This window comes from Fistularia commersonii, chromosome 11 (assembly GCF_037954325.1).
Source record: "Fistularia commersonii isolate RoL2024-O1a breed Wild chromosome 11, RoL_Fcom_v1.0, whole genome shotgun sequence".
Classification (NCBI taxonomy): Eukaryota; Metazoa; Chordata; class Actinopteri; order Syngnathiformes; family Fistulariidae; genus Fistularia; species Fistularia commersonii.
In genome coordinates, this window is record NC_141294.1 from 2,657,501 (window position 1) to 2,679,767 (window position 22,267).

The 22,267-nt window shown below is 41.3% G+C and overlaps 1 protein-coding gene across 5 annotated transcripts in view; it reads right to left on the reverse strand.

The window, feature by feature from the left end:
• Positions 1–22,267, reverse strand: part of LOC147229202 (RNA-binding motif, single-stranded-interacting protein 3-like) — a 141,456-nt gene that overhangs the window by 96,429 nt on the left and 22,760 nt on the right. For all 5 annotated transcript variants that reach the window (XM_086156061.1, XM_086156062.1, XM_086156057.1 and 2 more), the window contains exon 2: positions 2,125–2,288. In XM_086156061.1, coding sequence (XP_086012187.1) covers positions 2,125–2,288 — 164 coding nt within the window. The remainder of the gene's footprint in view (positions 1–2,124; positions 2,289–22,267) is intronic.

A 22,267-nucleotide genomic window follows, 5' to 3' on the forward strand; every position in this document is an offset into this window, starting at 1 on the left:
CGGCTAAGCTTGAGTGACCTTGTTGAGGCTGTGTGAGCAACTGGTAGGCACTTGTTCATTTTACTTCTTGAAGTGGGCAGTGTAAGTCTGGCTGCTGAATAAGGAAAAAAAATAATAATAATATCTAGGGGTGTTAGTTAGCATTGGTCCGGCGCGATAATGCACCTTAAAATAATTTTTTGGCACGCGTATCAAGTGTTTGTTTGTTTGTTTTCATACGTTTTAGATGCTAGTTAGTTGCAGAAGGTCTGGACTAGAGCGACATCGCCCGCCGCCGTGCACCTCCAGGCGCGCAATTCGGCGAACGGGAAAAAGCTGCCACTCAGGCTGTTTCCGAAAGCCAGAGAGACTTGGAAACCAAAGACAAAGAGCGGCGGCCAACCACACACACACGGGCCCTCTCTCCATCTGACCTTTCCTAAATGTTACTGGACACTTGGCACGCTGACTGGGACTCTAATGAAACTTTTATTGGCCCCCATTTTTCACCGTTTCTCCAGAATGCCTCGGGGCTGAGCTGAAATATAACACTCTTGAACTGTAGAAGGGCAAGGTATGGTGTGTGTGTGTGTGTGCTTTATAGCCTCCTCTTTGTTTGATCTATTTTTTTGCTACAAAACAAAATAGAAGTGTTGTGGAGATTTAAACTAATTCCAAAGATCATATGATGTATTTAGATGGGTTTGTTTCTTTTTTTTTTTTTTTTCATATTCTACATTGGTTCCAGAGATGAATTGAAAACAGACATTTTCTCTTTTCTTTGCCGGTCGCTTGTGAATCTCAAATCAAGGACTATTGAGAAATATTACATTAGAAATCGCTTTCCTCACAGTTTGTGAATTAGAACCACTTCCTGTTTTGCATTAGCAAGTAAAATAAGTGTTGACATTTTCCCGACGAGAGCGAAAGTTAAAGCTCTGGTATGATGTGCCTTTAAAAGAAACTTTTTTTTTTTTTTGGGAAAAGGTAAAGAAAAAAAAAAAAAGTTGCATAGAAACTTCCATTTAAAGGTTTGTAAAAGTGCACAAGCAGATTCCATTTTGTAAGCGATAAAAGCGGAGAATATCTCGACGCTTGCCTACAGCCTGTTTGCAGCGCGTATGATGGAACATATAACGGCAACCGCTATTCCTAGCGCTTTAACAGTGAGCAATTGGACATTTACAATGCAAACTGTGTGGCACAAGTGACAATGCAAGAGCACCGTGGGATCAAAGCATTAAAAAAGAATCCCAGCACACCATAATGTCTGATATTATAGCGCTGGAGGGAACAACTTACATAAAAACGGAAAAACCTCCTGCACAATGTTTCTGTTACTGATGTATATTTATATCTGACATTTAATGTCTCACATGGCACTTTTGAGATACTTTTCCGAGTACTAGATGAAGGTCAAGTAGAGGTGTGGGGATATTTTGTCATTTTTATTTAAGGTACAAATGGGTTAAAACAAAAGAGAGTAATTTGTTCTGGCTTAACAGCATGAATACTACTGACCAACGGTAAAAGAAGGGAGATCTGGCAAAGCGACCATCGACATAAGTATAATGAGGAATGACAAATAACCTTTAAATATTATAAAATGGTCCGTCGCCAACACAATGCACGATTCTAGCGGTATCTGACAGTAGCTTCACCTAGCTACTACCGAAACCCGATTACAGTTCTGTTCAGCATTATTTTACCCGCAGTACCCTTGGCGGAACGGAGTGACTTGCCAGAATGTATGTTATTTCAGTTTTATTCCGACGGAAACACCTCTGGCATTTACCAATCTGTGCAGGACGGCTGGATTATATCCTTTAGTCAGGGATGAAATTGCTTGTGTACGTTTGTTTGCGGGAGCGAGTCCGTCCTTGCGTTTTTGCGTTGACGACCCGGCGCGCGGGTGGGAACGGATGGGTTCGGCCCGGCCGGCCGGGGAGTGTTTTTGCCCCCGAGGAAACAAAGTTGAGGAACGCCGAGGTCGACGGCAAACTGTCGATCCTCGTTATAAACCGCCCGTCGGGACTCACGGACGACCAATTAGAAAATAAGCTAAACTCCGCGGTACACGACGCCGACTCGGCCGCACCGGAGGGAAGCTCTGCGACTTGTCGGGTCATAAAAAGTGAAACTCACGGCTGGCAGAGTTTGATGAGATCCTGGTCGGTGGTCGCGGGCGGCAGGCCTCGGATGTACAGGTTGGTCTTACTTAGCTGCTCCGCTAACCCTCCTCCCTGGCCTCCTCCTCCTGTCGTGCTGGGGCTGGGCGGAGCCATGGGCGGAGGGGGAGGAGCATAGGACTGCGAAAGACATCCAAAAAAAAAAACAAAGAAATAGAGGTCATTGTATGTCATCACGATTAAAACTTTAAATACAAATCTTGAAGACGCTTCCGATGCACGAGCCAACCTTCGCACGGCTCTCAATCCCAGGCGTGATTATCTCGGGAATCGTATCAAAAAACAGAATTAAGGGCAAGACAAAGACGCGACAGTTCCAGCTTTTATTCATGATTCTCTCATGATATATTCATATTAAAATGTAGCTTATTTTACTTGATAGAGGATGTACCTTGATTAAAAACTCCTTGGTAAAACAGTCAAGGAAACTCTAAGCCTTCATAATGCCCGAAACTAATATGTTGATTAAACAGAAATGACCACAAATGAAAGCTCCAGGAATTTTGATCAAGATGTGAACTTATATTATAATTGGAAATGGAGAATTACCGCCGGTTCCAAAGTGTCTAATCACCCCGAATTATGCGAGTACGTGACTATCGACTTATTTCATCAGCGCCGGCAGGTTTGCTAAAGGTGGAGAAAACAAACGGCGGTAAATCTCGAAACCTCTGCGGGTCGAGTCATCTTAGGCTTCGCGTTAACGGGGAAATGCGAAAACAAGAATGATTTCTCGTAACGCCGACAACATTTTTAAATCGGCGTCATCTATCGGATAGATTCGACGGAATCGGTCGACTATCTTTCGATTGCGCCGAATAGATTTTAATAGAATCAGGCACCCAACCCACTCTTTGGCATCCCAGTCAAATTACAGTGTTGAACCCCAGCAGGGTGACTGACATCTCCAGTGTCAGTTTTCCGCCCTCTCTCCTCCTCCAAAGTGTTTTGATCTAATAAGTGAACAAGAGCTCTACACAAAGCACATCATTAGAAATGGAAGAGATTCTCTTCTATTTCTGAGGCTGCAGGAGTGAGAAGTGACAAGTGGTCAAGCCGGGTTGCAGAAGAACACTTCAGTGCAAGAGCAGTAGAAATAGCCCACATTGTCCACTTGGAATTTAAAATAAATTACATGTGAACTAAACTGAATTAAAAAAACAAACAAACAATACAAATACACAAGTTATTTGCAGAAATATCTTTCTATTTGGTCTTAAATTCCGGGAATGCCACGTCAGAGAACTTTCCATTTTCCAATCTTTACCGTATTGTTGATAAATCTGGAGGGAATTTCTGAGGTTGCGCAACTGTAATCTAAATCAACCGAAAACTCACAATATCAATAATATAAACCCTATTCTTGACTCAAAATGTCAGGTTGGTGTTTTGACATTTTATATTTGTTCTTGACATTTCATTTCTATCTCTAAATGCAAAATTACTTTTTCTATTTATTCCTGGTATTAACACTTCAGCTTTGACTTCACATGAGGTAATATAACTTATTCATACAAAACACACAAAAAAAAGGCAAAGATTACAATTAGCATTGTATTATAGATGACAAACCTGGTTAGAACCAACTGACAGAATGTTATCATGGGAATTCCATTTGAGTTCTGTATATTGCTTGAAAATTCTAAAATTCCAAATGCTTGACAGAATATTTGAACTTCTCGGAATGAACACTCGAAACCTGTTCATTCATTGCGGAGTCCGCAGCTTCAACTTAAATAAGCTTTTTTTTTTTCTTTTTTTTTTGCTAGATGACTGGGATAACTTGTTCTAGCAATGCAAAAAAAAATAAAATAAAATCAAAATAGTGAGCTTGTGTCTGCGCGCATGAGTCTGTAAGTTCAGTCTAAGGTGGGGTCGGTAACAACATCTGCTTTTATAAAATCTGTCATCCCTGTGTGCTGTTTGTTTTGGAGCTATTTCTTTATTTTTGACCTTTTAAGCGACTCCATGCAAATGAGCTTGGTGCTATAATCAGGCACCGGGCTTCAAACATTGACATTTATCTTTAACCAATGCAAATGAAGACATAAATGATGGTTTATAAAGTCGCAGAAGTAAAACCTGTTTTTCCGTGGTATTGATTCACAGTATTTATTAATTTATTAGTGCCATCATGAATTATAATTATTATTGCTGCTGTTGCAGATCAGGAAAATTAGCAAACTGGAAAAAAAAGTCCAGTTTTGATGTTCAGTGGATTCAAACTTGGCGCAAACACTTGCTGCAATATGAGACGATCACACACCAGTTTCACCCCTTTCCATGATGACAAGTAAGCGAGGTGACATCAGGAAGAGCACATGTATCAGTGCACTATCTTCAGCACTGTGTGTGTGTGTGTGTGTGTGTGTGTGTGTAGGCCTTTGCCCGAGAACATGTGTGAGCTTGCGTGTGTGTCTTAGTCCGTGTTTGTGATAATGACAGGCTGTCACCACACGGCAATGCGGTGCCTGAGCCAGCTCTGATATTAATCCATTACCTGTACTTTCCTTGAGTGGCACACAATTCCTATTACATGCACACACACACACACACACACACACACACACAACCGCACTGACAGCTAAGAAAGACGCTCCTAACAGGATTCGGTGAACACAGCAGACATGCAGCAATAAAACGAGATGGGGTCCATGGAGTAGTGTCATTTACAGGTCAGTGCCTTACACTAACAGCTGAAAATGAGCTGATATACTTCAACAATAACATGACAAAGTACAGAGATAAAAAAAAAAAAAAAAAAAAAGAAGATTCTGGGTAATGCTTCATTTTAACGGCAGGGAAAAATATCACTCCATGATGCAAATGTCTCCTAAAACCAACCACAACTCGTCGAATGATCAGGCGACGAAAACGCCTGCAGGGTTGAAGATAAGATAAGATAAGATGAGCTAAGATAAGATACGATAAACTTTATTGATCTCCAAAGGGAGAATTCTTTTTGTCACAGCAGTGTAATATATGAAGATAAATATAAATAGACAATTACAAAAAAAAAACAAGACATCCACAAATAAATAAACAGCAGAGAGAACAACAGCAACAACATCAGAATAAATAATAAAAAATACAAATAATTAAATAAAAAATAAAAATAAAAAAAATTAAAAAAAAAACAGTGACTGACAATAGCAATGATAAGAATAAAATAAAGAAACAAAAATAGGGAGAAAACGAGTGGGCCGGGATAAAAAGACCAAAAAGACAAAGAATTAGTGCAGGACACTTGAATGAATGGGTGAGGAAGTGAATGGTAGTTTCTCCGTCTCTAAAGTGTTATGATCTACACAAAGCACATCATTAGTTTGGTCATTTTTTACCTCGACGGGACGACAAGGGGCTCGAAAACAAAAGCCGAGTTCAAAGAAACGCCCTATAAATTTTTAAGGAGATCCACTGTAGCGGTCAGACACTTTTTTGCCGCGGCATCAGAAATGATTGCGTTGAAGTCGAGGTTTAATGTGAATAATCAGATGTCTGGGGAAATGACGCTCCGACGGGAGCAGTCGCCGCTGATCTCAGCACAGAAGTAGAGGAATATCACCTCAAAACTGTGTTTTGTGATTTATGTGAACAACCAGGTTATGATTTCAGTTTGTTGAGAGGTTGGAATTAGAGTGTGTGAGAGAGTTGGTAAATTATACTCCAAAAAAAACTCTTCTGCACTTATTAGCACTCTATAATTAGTGTTCATTTTCCATTGAGCGACAATTTACTTCTCAGCCCTTTTTTCTCTTATCATTCGAACCATTTTGCACGTCCATTTTTTTTCCGTCTCTGCCAATAATACCACGTTTCACACGTATCCGGTGACTCGCGTGTCTGTCCGACAGAACGCTGGGCTAATTTCGGGACATTTGTCGGACGGACGCAGCGTCGAAAAGAGCGAGTTCATCTCGGTTTTGCAGAGATTCTGACGCCGATATGAAATTTTAGGCTGGACCGCGAGCGGCGAAGCGGCGATTTGCTTCCTTGACAGCGTTCTTCCGCCGCCCGTCTGTGAGGACTCTCATCAAGCAATCGTTCACACGATGCTTTATGTGCTTTGCCACAGGTGAAACATCCAGCCGAACTCATTATCAACCAACTATAGCAGATATAAAACGGTCGGGGCTTGTTTGTATTGCATCGTATCCTCCGAAAGGAATGAGAATAGCCGCCTCATTGCCTTATTGATCCGTTCCCTCCTCAAAACACCCCGTTTTTAGGTCGGTACAAGCCGGGTTGCAGAGAATTTAGCAAATTAGATGACACAGACGAAATGAATGAAATGAAATGAATGATTTTCAATTTTGCGTCCTGTTCTTATTTCTACTCATTCGTAGGTCACGTTGAGAAAAGGCGCGCACTTAAACAACACAATGCTACTCCAAGTCGGTAACCCTTCTGTGAAATTAAACTGTCCACTTAGGAAGCAGCACGGATTCATTTGGACTTATTTAATGACATTATATCTGTTTTTCCACTCTCGTTTTGAGTGTGACTCCAAATCCAGACCTCTATGGGTTCACACATTTCATTTCCATTGATCCTTTATGTGTGATTTTGTTGTCAACACATTCAACGATGTAAAAAACAAAGTATTTCAGAAGAACATTTCACCCATGCATATCTAGGATGTGTTATTTTACTGTTTGCTATATTTTTTTGAGCGCCGCATTTATCATTTATTGATAAATGATAACGTCTATCCCGCCCCGTTGGGATCGATCGCAGCCATTCCACACACTCGGTCACATTTCAGGCCAATTTAGGGACTCCGCATGTTTTTTCGGACCGTTTTTTCGAGGAAATTAAAGAACCCGGAGGGAATCCACGCGTGACAGGTTCCACACAGAGACCCCACTCTTGCTGTGAGGCGGTCGCGCCAACCAACGCCCCCATTGTTATCATCATTATTATTGTCGTCGTCGTCGTCATTATTTAAGTAGAGGTCGTACTTTTTCACTTCTTTAATTATTCTTCTCTCCCTGACTGCGTGTCGGACAGACGTAACAGGTAATTTCCCCGGAGGAGTCAATTAATTATTTCACGATTAGGATTTACTAAGAGTTGCAGCTTCTGCGGGACATTCCCGCTAATAGAAGTGTGTTCATATCATACTGTAAAAAGAGATAACTCACATTATAGAAATAAACCCTAATTAAAAACACACTTTCTGATTCAAGCGGTGTGAGCAAAGCAGGCCGTTCCTTTCTCAGCGGTCTGCAACTCGCACCGAGGAGTGTGTTTGTGTTTGCACGGAGACTGTGATCACGATAATGACAACCTCATTGCTTCAAAGCCTGAACGGAGTTGAGGGCTGATTCAAAATGAGCCTCTTTAGAGGGAATTTGTTTACCTGGGAAAAAAGAAAAAAAAAAAAAAAAAAGAAGTAATCATTACCAGAGTAAAAGCTATAACAGAAAGACAACCCACACACACACACACACACACATTACAGGACACCCGCATATCCCGATAATCTGCGGGAAAGAGCTTTTCTTTGCTAACGCGTGCACGCGGGTGTCCAGGTACGCTCGAGTCCCCCTTCCTCTCGCTCGCTTACACAAAACATACACCTGATCAAAAGCCTTGGCCGGGGAACCTCTTTCAACCAATTTGTGCAGCCGTCAGGGGTGGACAGATAGGGAACCGCGTATGTAATATGTCAGAAAGTGTGATGGGGAAATCCTTTGAAACATTAAAATCTCTCTTTCCCTGGCATACATGCTGACTTCCCCCCGCTCCCCCTCCTCCTCTCTCACTGTCAAATTCAATTCCACTGTTGCATTATCTCTTGCTCTTTTCACCTCGATCCTACCACTTCCCACATACACACTCCATATTTCTTCCTCCCTCACTCTCAGCCTTCTCTCTTTATCCCTGTTTTTCTTTTGAAGGATTATTCTGCAGTCGGGGCGTGTGGACTTAAGGCTGCCTCTCAGCTGGTATTGTTGACACACTTAGTACAGTGGAGCAGCTCTCACAGTGGGGAAAAGGCTCAGAGGCAACGACACAAACTGTCACACAAAGCAAACACAGTCACTGTTGTTTTGTAGATTTCATGCACGACTGAGACTGTGAATACCATCTCGCTGCAGAAGACCGCGGCGCGATGTTACACGGGGTGTTTGCCTGCACTATCTGAAGGGGATTTATTTGACTTTTTTTTTTTTTTTGCATCTTGGGTTTTTTTATTAGTTTAGATACATCGTACCTGCGGTGTATAGCAGCCATAAAAATCAATACAATGTCATTTGCAAAATCATCCACTCTTGATATTTTTGACTGAAAAGTCAAAAGTACATACAAGTACCTCCTGTGAACTTTTGTCCAGTCTTACAGTGATCCCTCGCTATAACGCGGTTTACTTTTCCCGGTTTCGCTACTTCACAGATTTGCATCGTGCATCGTGTTCTGCATTCTGATTGGCTAAGAAGTCACTCCGCTTCTTCTCTACCTGTGCGTCAATAACGTCGCAGTTTAAAATGTACACGTACGTGAAACAGCTTGCCAAATTTACATGACGTACGTGGAAATTCTCTCGCAATTTAGTGTTTCTCGAAAACCCATAATGTTGACAAAACGCTCTGGACCGACAAAAGGGCCCAAAAGGCAGCGGAAGATGCTATCTATCGCAGATAAAGTTAAACTTCTGGACATGCTAAGGGAAGGTAAAAGCTACGCGGCTGCAGGTCGGCGTTACGGAATTAATGAATCATCCGTTCGTTCCATAAAGAAGGAAGAAAAAAACATAAGGACGACAGCAGCGATAAGTTTCGCAGCAGCATTAAGGTCGCGGTGGACGGAGCTAATCTCCGCGATTTGAAGCCTTCCGTTCACATTGATGATTAAAATTATTATTTGACTGTACAGTACAGAAGTTATTTGTTGAAAAAAACATTTCTAAAGTACAGTACTTTTATTTGTGAAACAAATGATTGAGCCTGTAAAATAGTTTGTTCTTTCTTTTTAATGTATAATAGAGTATTCAATTGTATAATCATTGTAAAAAAAAATAAAGGTTTCTACTTCACGGATTTTGCCTATCACGGGTTCTTTTTGGAACGTAACCCCCGCGAAAAACAAGGGTATACTGTATTTCTTTTTTTTTTTGGGGGGGGGGGGGGGTTAATCTTTTCACGTAAAGTACACCGAATCAGGTAAAAGACAGACAGCGATGCGTGTTTCACCAGAAAAGCGTGCGCGTGGCTTAAAGGATTTGAGTATTAGCCAATGTTTGACGAGGGCAATGTCAGTGTGTGTCCATGAGTGTTGACAGCCACGGCAGAGAGGACTGTAAAATGGATTAGCATCCAAAAAAGAATGCGGAGCAACACCTGGCAAAGCTTTCAAAGAATACATTAGGGGGGCAAAGACACTCTAAAATTGTGGTTAATTTACTAGCTGCATTTGGATGAAAACACTGGTGAGACACTTTTACTGTACACCGTTGGGTGAGAAGTGACTTTTAGTCCTACATGATGACCTGGCAGTCAAATCAAAACCATTAAACCAAGGCTCTCTTTCCTAAAGTAAATATATGTACTTCCACGGCGGTTGCGTACTGAGTGCTTCTTCTTGAATAAGATGCCAAAAGACAAACTAAAGAAAAGCAGAAGTGAAACAATAACGTCCGAACCGATGATCACGTCGGACGGTGCAAAAAGTCTCCGTAAAAATAAACAACCCGTCGCTAAAACCGGGTGCGATACTTTCAATTCCTTCGATAAATGGCCACGGGAAGATTCCCCCATACCTCGCAATGCTAGAAATAATCTTCGGCGTGATTCGACGCGCGATCTCTCCCTGCCGTATGTGCAAACGCTGAAAAACATTACTTTCATTGTTTTGGAAGGATGGTTGAGAGACTAGGAGAGTGACAGCATGGAAATACAGAAAGAATAGGAGAAATAGTGAAAAAGAGGTTAGAAAGTCCCAGAGAGGGGTGAACTTTCGGTGAAAGGAAGGAAGCGGGGGATAAAGAGGTTAGTAAGAGCGAGTGTGGCGGAGGAAAATAATAGAGATGTTGAATGAGGAGAGTTAAGAGAGAAAAAGGGAGGGAGAGGATGGGACATGTGAGAGGAAAGAGGGTGACATTTGAGAGAGGGCTGTTCCGGCCTCTTGCGATGCTTCCTGAGTCACCGAGGAAAGAATGCGGGCTATTTTTGCGTCCGGCAGCGAGATTCTCTCTTACGCCTCGTGTCTGTAAACACAGCGGCGGAGGGGTTTAGCAAACACGGCTCCCAATATACCATCCCATTTGGAGATTACACAGGCAGCTAAATTAAGCCGGCGGCTTTGACTACTGCGTCTGCTGAACGTCTTGAAAAACCAACAAATCATCTCTTTGTGAAATTTACACAAAGAACTTGACACGGCGCCGTGTCTACTCGCGGTAGACAACAATAATGATTATTAGAAATAGCCTGAATTCTTCAAACCCGGGACAAAACATCAAGAAGAAGGTAGCGTTTATATGACATACGGGCGGAACTGGAGGCTGCAGGGGGGGATAGAGCCGCTAAGAATTCAATGCAGGTTTAAATAACCTTTTTGGAAACATGCCTAATGATATCTAATGTAGTGGAGTTATAGGTTTCCAAGTGTCAAATTGAGGAATGCGGGGGGACTGGAGGTGCAGTTCCATGATTAGTCCCAAGAGTAAATGATATGTCTGGAGAAACCACACCTGTGAGTTATTTAATAAAAATTATTTCAAATCCAGTGAGCAGCTCATTGAACTGAGCTCGGCTCATTTCTGGGGGAAAAGATTCCCCGGTTATTTAAGTCTTCCCTCCCATAAAGTGCACGTTTCTGAACGTGAAAGCGATCATATAATGTCCACATGTTTCATTTAGTTAAAAGTGAGATAATTACAAAAGCCCTTTTTTTTTTTTTTTTTTTTTTTTTTGTCAGTTAAAATTAAACAGCAGAACAAATGCAGAAGCACAGGTGAATCTTTGTAATTGAGGTTACTTATCGTCGGACCAAACCGACCACTATATTTGAGAAAGTAATATTACATTTAACGAGACCCCCTTGGGGTCATACCTTAATTATAACTGCAATGTTTTGCTCCAAAGATTCACAAAATCGGCAAAGGGAAATAACTTAATGTTTAACAAATCTGAATCATCGCTCGTTGGAAGGTCAGAACTGAAAAAGACAGTAGAAGCATTGTTGACCCAGCATAAAATGATCTTGACCTGAATTGAAAAAAAAAAAAAGCAATTTTTTTTCTTTTTTTTCTACTTTGTTAAAACGTCCTTTTTTTTTCTTTTTTTTTTTTTTTTTTTTTAAACACGTCTACCAGGTCTTCCGTAAGGACAATCATTGAGCAGTAATCTCTACCAAATTAGCACTCTTAGCGAAAGAAAACAGACATGCCAGACATGGAAACATTTGAAAAGATTTATAAATTCATGTCAAATGGAATGATTATGATTCATTTACAACTCTATCATTAGCCCGAGACGACGACATCGCTTCGGTTAGCGTCGGGAAATCACCGTGGTTTGGATCTGGCTACGACTTTCTCATGTTTACCCTTTGGTGGATTTCCTCCATTTTCCCGCGACAATTACTATGACACTGGACACCATCTGTTACCGGCTCGCAGTAAAAACACGAGAAGGTCCGGCCCGCTCGTGACTAATCATTTCGTCGAGAGGACGGTTTAAAGAAAAACCCCGTCTTTGTGAGAGAAAAGACGGCGACGTCTCAGTCTAACTTCCTCTTTGCTTGCAAATCTATTCTAACACGATCGTCTATTTTTTTGTTTTTTCTCGCTCATCTACCCCCCCCCCATTTTCTCTTTGCTCTCACCATTCTCAACCCCCGTTGCTAGACGATTCGCTCCGCGGTTCTTTCCGTCTCTTAGGGAGAGATCGGGTCATTTAGGCGGCTTTGCGGTGGAACAGAGTGTTCCCGGTTGTCAGCCTCTCGATCTGATCATAACATTAGAAACAACAACATCAAAAACACTTGGGCTGTCATAAACAACTTGTAAAAACATCCAAGAATGACTTCCAGCTCCAGCTCGGTGGTGACTGACCTGGTGGGAGATTTACAGATAATGACTGCGGTGAGATCTGTACTTCCTGTTGTTGTGTTTATGAGAGGGACAAGTAGAGGGAGGGGCGTCCTGCATGCCGGTGTATCAGACTGTAGCTCTTGCATCTTAATAGACGCTCCGGTCTTTCGGATTTGGAACGAAGCGTGTGTAAATTTGCGAAATAATCCGCTTGCTTTTAGTGTATTTATCGACTCGGATACAATGCGACGCGGACATCGTGTCCGTGCAAAATAATAATAATGCCATACCGCTGCTTAAAAGTCATCGGATTATCCCGAATGAGAAGGGAAATATGTGACCCACTCTGTCCTCTGACTGTTAATATCAAAAACATCCCAAATGCACTTTGAAATAGGGCACGGTCTGTTTTTGCTCTCAATTGCACAATTACATAGAGGACTAATGCGGCACACGCTTTTTGCGACTGTCTGCGTTTGTCACTTAACTGCCGTTAGCAGATTAGGCCAGCGTGGGAATTCGAATGCAGACATACGGGTGCGCCGCAACGCAGGGTCTTTGACCGGATTCGGATCGGGTTCAACTGTCCAACCGGCATTTAGATGCATTATTTAAGAGTTATTACATGAAGTAAAAGTAAAAGTGTTCTGTATATACAGTGTTCTGTATATTTCCTGTGCATCATGTATTTGCAAGTGTATTTGCAGTCCCTATGTCCTCTATTGTAAGTCGCTTTGGATAAAAGCGTCTGCCAAATGTAATGTAATGTAATGTAATCTGCCAAATGTAATGTAATGTAAAAACCGATCTGTGCATCGTGACTTGTGCTTGGTTTATGCAGATTGGAAGATAGAGCCTTGCAGAACACAGAGGATATTAAAATGCATATATTTGTTTGTGTTTTGTATTTCACACAGGGCAAAAACCAGCTTGCTTGTGAATTTGTGTCCGGGTGCACATTGCTTAATGTCTCTTAATCGGTGCTTTTGTTACTCTCAAATTTCTATAAATCATCACATAACATCACTTTGCATTTAGGTCTATGGTAAAAAAAAAAAAAGGCATATCAAAGAATTTTCAGAGACATAAGAGGTAATAAAGAAATAGATAACGTCAAGGAATCTGTGGTGGTGAAACTGCTGCCTGGCCCAAAAAAACAAAACAAAAAAACCTTGAAGAATGCTGGCCTGTTGCAAAGACCTCAACCACTTTGAATTCAGGAGCCACATTCCAGATATTTGCAGGTGAAGGCTTTGGCTCCAACAAAAGGGCAATGCAAGTGCATTTACAGATACAACAACACGGGGCTCGAACAAAAAAAAAAACAGCAACTGAGTTTTACATTATAAATCCTTGCTATTTATTTTGAGGAGCCCTTAAGGGCACGATCTCCTCTGCCAATGCACATACTTTAGACTAAAGACAAGCACTCGGCATGTCGAGAGTTCCAAGTCCTTGATAAACCCTTTTTCTCGTGCATGACTGCTGCATCAATCACAGCAACTTCCTCCCAACTAAAGTAGCTGACCTTGTGACCTGATTCTAAAAAGAAAATGTGAAATTCTCAGATCCAAAATAATCACTTCACAACATTATATTTTGGGTTGAAAGTCTTATATAGAAATAAAAAATATAGATATATATGCATATATCTATATTTTTTTATGATATAAAAAATTAGATATATTATAAAAATTTAATCATTTTATATATATATATATATATATAAAATCCCATGTTTTTCTTCGTTCTGCCTGCTTAATTGCATGACCTCTAGTGTATAATTTACAAAGAAAAAAAATGCATGCAAATCAAAGAAGCGCTTTGCACAAACCTCTTTTATTATGTATATTTATGCAAATCACGAGATAGTTTATTCAAAAAAAAAAAAAAAAAAAACTCTTCCTCACTCTTCCTCTCATTGCCCCTTTGGTCAATGCTATAACACCCTGGTGTGTGCGATGAGCAGCGGAAAGGATTTTTGAACGATGTTTGGTTCTAGACCAGACTTTTTAAAAGGTAGAGAATGTAATTTTTTTTTTTTTTTGCTGAAAGTTTAAGAAGGAGCAGTGTGTATTCTGTCAGCGGCAGCTCTGCTTCTCTGTCACTAATGAACTCTGGGTGTCTCTTTTATGAGGTGAACTGAATCTGCCTCTCTGCTGCTTATCACCCACTAGAGCTACCATTCCTCTTTATCTAACGTCTCCCTGCATATTGATAATCTCATCCTGCCCTGCATGTCTCTCACCTCTTGACTGTTCTTGTCAAACATTTTGCTTTTCTCCACAACAGATTAAACCTCGGCTCCTCGCTTTCCTTCCTCGGCGGCCGACATCCTCTCCTTTCTGCCTTCGCTTATTTTCCTTGTCCGACATCTCATTTCTTTTCGTCTCATCTGTTCCTTATGCCTTCCTCTTCATCCCGTCCGCCGCCTTCCTCTCCTCCGACACCAGTGCGGGAGATTAAAATATGAGGAAACAATCAAGCTCTACCTTATTAGCATATGAACGGGAGGCCAACAGACAACCGCAGACACGACAACAGAGCCCTGGAAATACACTGTGGAGCCTTTTTAATACGAGGAATGACTTTTTACCGTATTTTGTTGAATGGGAAAGAACAATCCTCAGCCGGGCCTTTCAGGCAGTCAAATTACCATCAGAATATGAGAGGGCGTAGGAATAAGAAAGAATGCTTACATAGTGTTTGGCCCTAATAATGGAGACTATAGAATAAGTGTGCAGACTGACACGTGTTTCTCGGCGTCGACAAGAATTGGAAAAGATAGAAATTGCTGAGAGTTCTGGGGTTGATTTTTTTTCATTAGCAAATCAATTAAAATGTTTCCTTCTATCGCCGTGAAATTGTGACGAACCACGTCGCGTTATCAGAAAGGATAGAGCCGTCCGCGCTTTTCGGAGGTTATATTTGATTCAGGAGCAAAGAAAAGAACATCTCTTGACACAAGAGGGATACAAGGTTGGAAGAGGGAACCAAACCGCAATAAGAAAGGTTTTTTTTTTCGGGTGATGCCTTTCAAATCGACCAGGGAAATCTCGAAAAACAATGAAAGGGATTTTTAAAACCTAAGAAAGATATTTTGCATCTTGTCAAATGGGCTCTTAAGAAGCATATAATGGTGCATGAAACCGGATTGCTTGTTGTGGGTCGAAGAATTAAGCGTTATAATCGGCTGTATAAATTTGAGTGATATGCGGTGATTACAGAAATTTGATGAGGGCTCGCTTTATCTCTGAACTCACAAATATGAACGCAGATTTTTGACAGAATATCTATCGCTGCCAAGAGGAGGTCTTCGAAAAGAGTCACCTCGGGAGAGTGCGCGAGAGGCGAAACCCCAGGGAGCCGATTTTTCTTTTTTGCACTTTCAAATCGAGACGGCAGCGATCTAAGTCGGGAGGAGACGAAAGAATGTTTCGGGAAAGACCTCGGCGCCCAAATTTGAACGCCGTGTGATCTGCCGGGGTATCACCGTTGACATTTTCTGTTAGGATAATCAAACCCAATCGGATCTGATGTGACCTTGAGCGCAGAATCGAGGGGCCGGTTTATGCGCAATGACTTTAAGCCCTTGAGCCTTGTCTGAAAATGAATGGTGTCGGGGCCGAAGTCTGTGTTCACCCTGTGAAGTTTAAAAAGGCTGAAGGCCTCGGGGTGGTTTTTCCGGCCCGAAGTTTTCGGCGTATAAATGCTTTAAAAGGTTAAGGGTATAATTTGAAAGGGGATCATTTTGTTTCAACAAGCTAGCGGTGGACCACCTTGTCTACATTATAACCTCTTTGTTCCTCAAGAAAAGACAGTGAGTCACTGTTGCATGAAAGATCACCGGCTCCCCTCTGATCTCCCCGGGACTTTTCACGCAGAGCAAAAGAAAGATACAGGTGTACCGAAGCTCCCGAACCATTTGTCCCAGACTCGGCGCGTCGAAGCTTTTCACCCCCGGCGAGACTAGAATGCTACGCGGTTCCGGAGCGGGTCCCGGACCTGACAAGTTCAAGGGTCTGCTTAAACGGACGCGGGTTTCGACCTCCGCTTATTCTCAAAATTCGTCTTTTGTTGTTCCTCTAATACAAACCTACTAGCAGCACCTTTTGCTCGCTCTAAGCGATCTCAGGTAAAACTGTTCTCAGTTCTACTACTTCAGTGGTGGAACAAACTTCCAGAAGCAACAAGACTAGCAACATCTCTCTCAACCTTCAAGAAACAGGTAAAAACGTTTCTCTTTCAGGACTTTTTACTGCGCTGATGCCCCAGATCAAGTTGGCAGCAAGTTAGGCTATGCAGTGTGTGTGTGTGTGTGTGTGTGTGTGTCTCTGTCAAAAAAAAAAAAAAAAAAAAACCTCACTAACCCAAGCTTACTGTTCTGTATATTTCCTGTGCATTGTGTATTTGCAAGTGTATTTGCAGTCCCTATGTCCTCTATTGTAAGTCGCTTTGGATAAAAGCGTCGGCCAAATGCGATGTAATGTAAAATGTAATGTAATGTTGTTACGACCGGTTTGGATGAGTCCTAAAATGCATCTGCAATGAACTCTTGAATAGTGTTTTGCAGTGAAGATGACTGAGTTAAACACGAGATGATATCTTCTGAGTGTGGCGGGTAGTATTTACAACAACTCCTGGAGAACCCAATTCTATTGAGATAAATGGGGAGAAAAAAAAAAAAAAACTTTTGTTTAAATACAGGTGAAATGCATGATTAATTTCATTGGCAAAAACCTGCCTAAAAAGCAAACGCTAACCTTATATTAATGCTGCACTTCAAGCCAATCAATCAAGCATATGGTGTAAATTATAGTCATTTAGCGCTTTCTCAGAATGAATAATATCATTTTAACCACTTCATCAAGCAGCGAAATAATTCATTTATAGATTTTCTTCAATACCTCATCAATGTTTCAAACGGTCTTTCACGCACAACGAGGAGTGCGAAAGTCACAGCGAAGAAAGGACGATTTGCAAGCGAACTTCCCATCGGATTTGATTAGCAGCGCTAAGTAGACGCTAAAGATGCTAATGTGGACAAAAGTCGCCTCCCGACCTCAGGATGCTACATGATGCACAGCTTCACAAGGTGGGAGGAGAGCCGACAGATACTATGACCTTCGTACTGACTCATTCTGCGTCTGCAAAGCTGAACAAACGTCATCGAGTAGTTGGACACATCGGTCCACCTCAGTGGTATTCACTTCAAGAGCGCTGATATGCAGCCTGTGGTCCGTGGAGGAAATTCTTTGCGGCTCGGATGCGAGAGATTTGAAAGATTATCGGAATCAGCCGCCAAAGCCGCTCTGAGTTTGACCGATAGCAGGCCGGCACGTATAGTTGATGGAGATTGTCTGTACATTTCTGCATATTTTTCACCTTTTGCTTTGTAGATTTCTCGGTTGTCTTGAGTATCTATCTCACTTATCTCCCGAACTCTCTGACTGGCCTGAGAATAGCGCCAAAGTGCCATAAATCATCATTTTCAAAATTCGTTTGTTGTTGTTGTTGTTCTGGAAAGCTGAGATAATGTTGTATATTGCCATCTATTGTTTCCGCACAGTGATAAACGATGATACGTACATTTTGTCCAACTTGTGCGTACATGATTATATTTGTTTTTTATCCTCCTCGTAGAAAAGGTGACTTTTTTTTTTTTTTTTTCGTATTATGAACATCAGGTGACGTTTAACTAAGTCAGTGTTTTTTTTTTGTTTTTTTTTTTGACCGTATTCAACGGTCGGTTTAAAATGCAGAAAGCTCGCTGACGTCTCTCTTGGAAAATATAATAAGCCGTCTTATTTCAGTGAAGACGGGTGAGGTGATGTGAATCGGTGCGGCGACACACAGGTTGGTTTAATGTAGTAACAAAGTTCAATAGGCCTGTCTCCTTCAAATCAACTAGGTCTGATTTAAACATACTTATCTTTACCTTTCCTGCTCTCAGGGTCACACACCATTCATTACTACGCTGCCCCATCCTTCACTCTGTCCCTTATTTCTTCCTGCTTCTCTCTGTGCTCTAATTAAATTCCTTCATCAAATTTGAGTGGAGCAAATATTCAGGGAACAAGAGAAGAAGGGGAGGGATGAAAGAAGGGGGGAAGAGATCAGAGTATAAGAGCATATTGAACAGAATCCAAGCCTGCTGACTGAGATCAGATGATGATCTGAGGATTTCTAGAAGGAAAATCCATAATAGGGCATTGAAACAAAAATAGAGTGCAGTCAAATCATTATACATTTTTTTTCAGGTGGAAGATTAGAAACAAGTTGCAAATATGTGGCACAAAGCCTGCCAGACAGCAGAGTTAAATCTTAGGGGTTACGTTTTTAAACCCCGGATACTCTTCTTTTTTTTTTTTTTTTTTTTAAGAGGAGATTTACGCGGTGATAAATTTAACCGTTGAAATGAATACGTCCATTTTTATTCTGTGCTGTCTGTTCACACAGAATAGTTAACGGAGTCTTTTTAGCTTCTGGGCTTCTTTCGTTTTTGACGCCGTAGGCGTGGTCTCCGCGTAGCGGCGAGGCCAGGTATTCGGGAATATTATTCTCCGCCCCTGGAAAGGGGAAATTCGGGCCTCAAGCTCGTGCATGTCGGTTCTTAGGACTTGCCTTTCCATGTACACTGAAGCATTTTAGCAAGACCTGCTGTTTGCACATAAATCGCACGAGTCGCTTTTGCGATTAGAAGCTTGTAAGAACGCCATATTTACCACCAAAACATATATTTGAATTATAACGACGCCACACCAAAAGGAGATCATGTTTTCTGCAACGGTGATTGGAGGAAGCCGGGTTGTTAAAAACATTCAGGTTGTTAAACCATTTCAACTGACTCCTCTTGTGCCACTTTGATAGATGAAGCCCTCATTTATAATTCACATTCCGGTATTGAGCCATTCATCAACCCAGAAAGAGACATGGTTTGCCCATTTAAACAATGGCAGAACGTTGACAGTGGCTGTCGATGTATACTCCAACCCCAACCCAGATACCGTGCGCGCCCGTATTGATTCAAAGGCCTGATGAAATTACCTGGAAAATGTTAAAAGCGTCCATTATTGGCTAACATACTTTCGGTATTGAGCACAGTGGAAAAAGGGGAATGCGGTAATGCGGACCGAAAAAAAATAAGAAATATAAAGCCCAACGGTGTCCCACGGATATAAATAAATGATATAGGCGTTTGAAAGGAAAGCATATACCTTAGAAGATCAAAATCATGGTGAATGAGTGCAAGGAAGAGAGAGGCAGGACAGAAAAGAGAGAATAAACCTTCTCAGATAGCCTTTATTGACGATATGTACACAACTTTAACTGTTAACTACTTGAGAGTTTGGAGAAGATATGCAGCACGTCGCGATTTTGAACCGAAAAGTGCCGCACTGCCTTTTTTTTTCCCAAACTATACAACCCTCCCATAAGCAAGTAAAAGGTTGCGCAAGGACACAGAGGAAAAAAAAGGCTGTTTACATCTTGTAAAATACATTTGATTGCAAATGGAGAGTGTTCAACAAAAGGTGTGAACACGTTTAGATCTGATGGTTCAGCCCTCAGTCAGAGGCTGTCTGGGTCCCATATGGTCCCAAACGCAAATGCACTTCGTCCAAACCCACACCGACGGACCACCTAAACATAAAGTAATAAAAAAAATCTAAAAAAAAAGGTAAAAATAAAAACATTGATGTGCAGACATGGCCTGTTCAATTTCCCTTCTGTTTTAAAGTTCTTAAAAAGAGACATACTGGCTGTAGTTTCCTCCTCAAGCAGCATGTTGAATCTGTGTGTGTGTGTGTGTGTGTGTGTGTTAGCAAATTTTCAATCATTATGCGCTCACTGTTCATATCTATAATCATATTTATAAGAATGTTTACGCTCTTCCTATCCAAATGCATTGCAAAGTAGGGATTTTCCTGTCCAGGGAAACACATTTCTACTCTGTACATGTGATAATAAACACTTTGAATCTTGATTTCATTAATCATCCTGCGCTCTGCAGGGATGCGGGAGCTTCTCCCTGGACCGCTGAAAGAAACCGGAAAACCCACAGCGGACAGAGGGAGAATATCCCAAACTCCACGCAGGAAGTGTGGAATCGACCAGTAAGCAATCTTGTGTGAAAATGAAAATGTGTGTCGCTTTCCGTCTTGCAGCAGTAGATCCCCCGCTCCTCCATCTCTCTACAGTTTATCCAGCCAGAACGTCTAAAACACCACGATGACATTGATGAAAGTGAGGGGATGTTTTGGTCAACAAAACCCACCAGAGAGAATAAAACCAATACAAGCTCAACTCATATGCCGCCGGATGGGAACATCATATCCACGCGTGCCACCGTCATGCATATTTATTCCGGTTAAAGTTCTAAAACAGAAGTAAGAAAGTGTGTGATCGCATACAGAGCAGGGAAATGGCATCTAATCACAAGTGATTATTGAAGATGCATTTTAATGCCCGGTGTAAACTCACACAGTTAAAGCTGTCCACGTGTAATTGGATCACTCAGGATGCATTTTAATTCCACGTGTAAATAGAGCCAGAGTGGTAAATGGTAAAACAAAAAAAAAACGTTGCTGCAGAGAATATAAAGAGAACCAGGGAAAGGGAAAAAAATAAAATAAAAAAAAAAAAAGGTGACATTGTGAGTGAAAGGAGGAAGGTTTGATAAAAGCGGAGGCAGAGGTTTGAGAGGCGAGGTGAACACAACAGAACAGCGAAGGAGGGCAGCGGGGCCACCAGAGAGGTCACTTCTGCTGTTAATAATTTATCCTTTAGAAAACCATTCTGAGGCTTTAATTGGTGCTGTGGCTTAATCCTGAAACACTCACACACCTCAGGGAGCCTCTTAGCAGCCATGCTCCAGCTAAATTGGCTGCAGTGTAGCAGTGCAACACCAAGCACCCTCCAGGTATATTACAGTCAGCCAAAATAGTAATAGCCAGGCTCATGAAACCGGGCACGACCCGTCTCGGCATCCACCTGTCTCACCCTCTCGAAAAAGAAAAAAAAAAAAAAAAAAAAAATCAGAAACGGTTTTCCCCTTGAATGGTTGTTAGCTCGATAAACACTAAGCTCACCTAAGATGTAATTTAGATTGGGCTCAGGGCCATGGATGTGCAGAATCAAGGGCTTTTTTTTTGCATGATTTGAATGAAATTCTTTCATTTAATGATTCAATTGATTTAGCACAGAAGGAGGTGATAAGTTTTAAAATGAATTAGCCTTTTGTGGAGTTAAAGCTTCACTACTGAATTGTGTATGATATGCTAACCAATTTGTTCGGATTTTTTTTTTTTTAATCATTGTATTAGTAGACCATTTTTCTAGTAATTTGGTTTCAATAAAAGCAAAAAAATTTCTACTCTACAGCCAAGGTGTCAGAGTGGGAACGAAGGCGTGCCTTTGAATCTTTGAAATGAAAAACGGTTGCACGAATCAGGTCAGGGTGAGTACAATACATTTTCCAGCAAGAGAAAAACTTTTGAGTGGTTACAAACTGGATATGCTATGATCGCTTTTGCCGGCCTAAAGTGACGGCGTAGATTGCATTGCACCACATAAGCCTCGTGATGCTCTGGGCTCGGTCGCAATTGTTTCACTTAACAATAGACAAAAATCTGAAGGACCAGCTGGGGTTTGTTCATTCCAAGTGTCTCAAGTAAACAGAATGAGCAGAAATATTCAGCATAGCATTTAAATGATCTCCCCTTATAGAGTGCTTTTACACCTTGCAGTTTCAAAACGCTTTAAACTAGACTGCATTCACACACACACACACACACACACATACAAATGGTGGCAGAGCTTTCATGCAAGGTGCTACACTTATATATATATATGTGTGTGTGTGTGTGCGCATGTGTGTATATATATATATATATATATATATATATATATATATACATATATACACACACACACACATATGTATACATACATACATACATACATATATATACATATGTGTGTATACACATACATATGTATACATATGTATACACATATATACAGGACTGTTCTTTATATATTCTTCTCTATATTCTCTCTA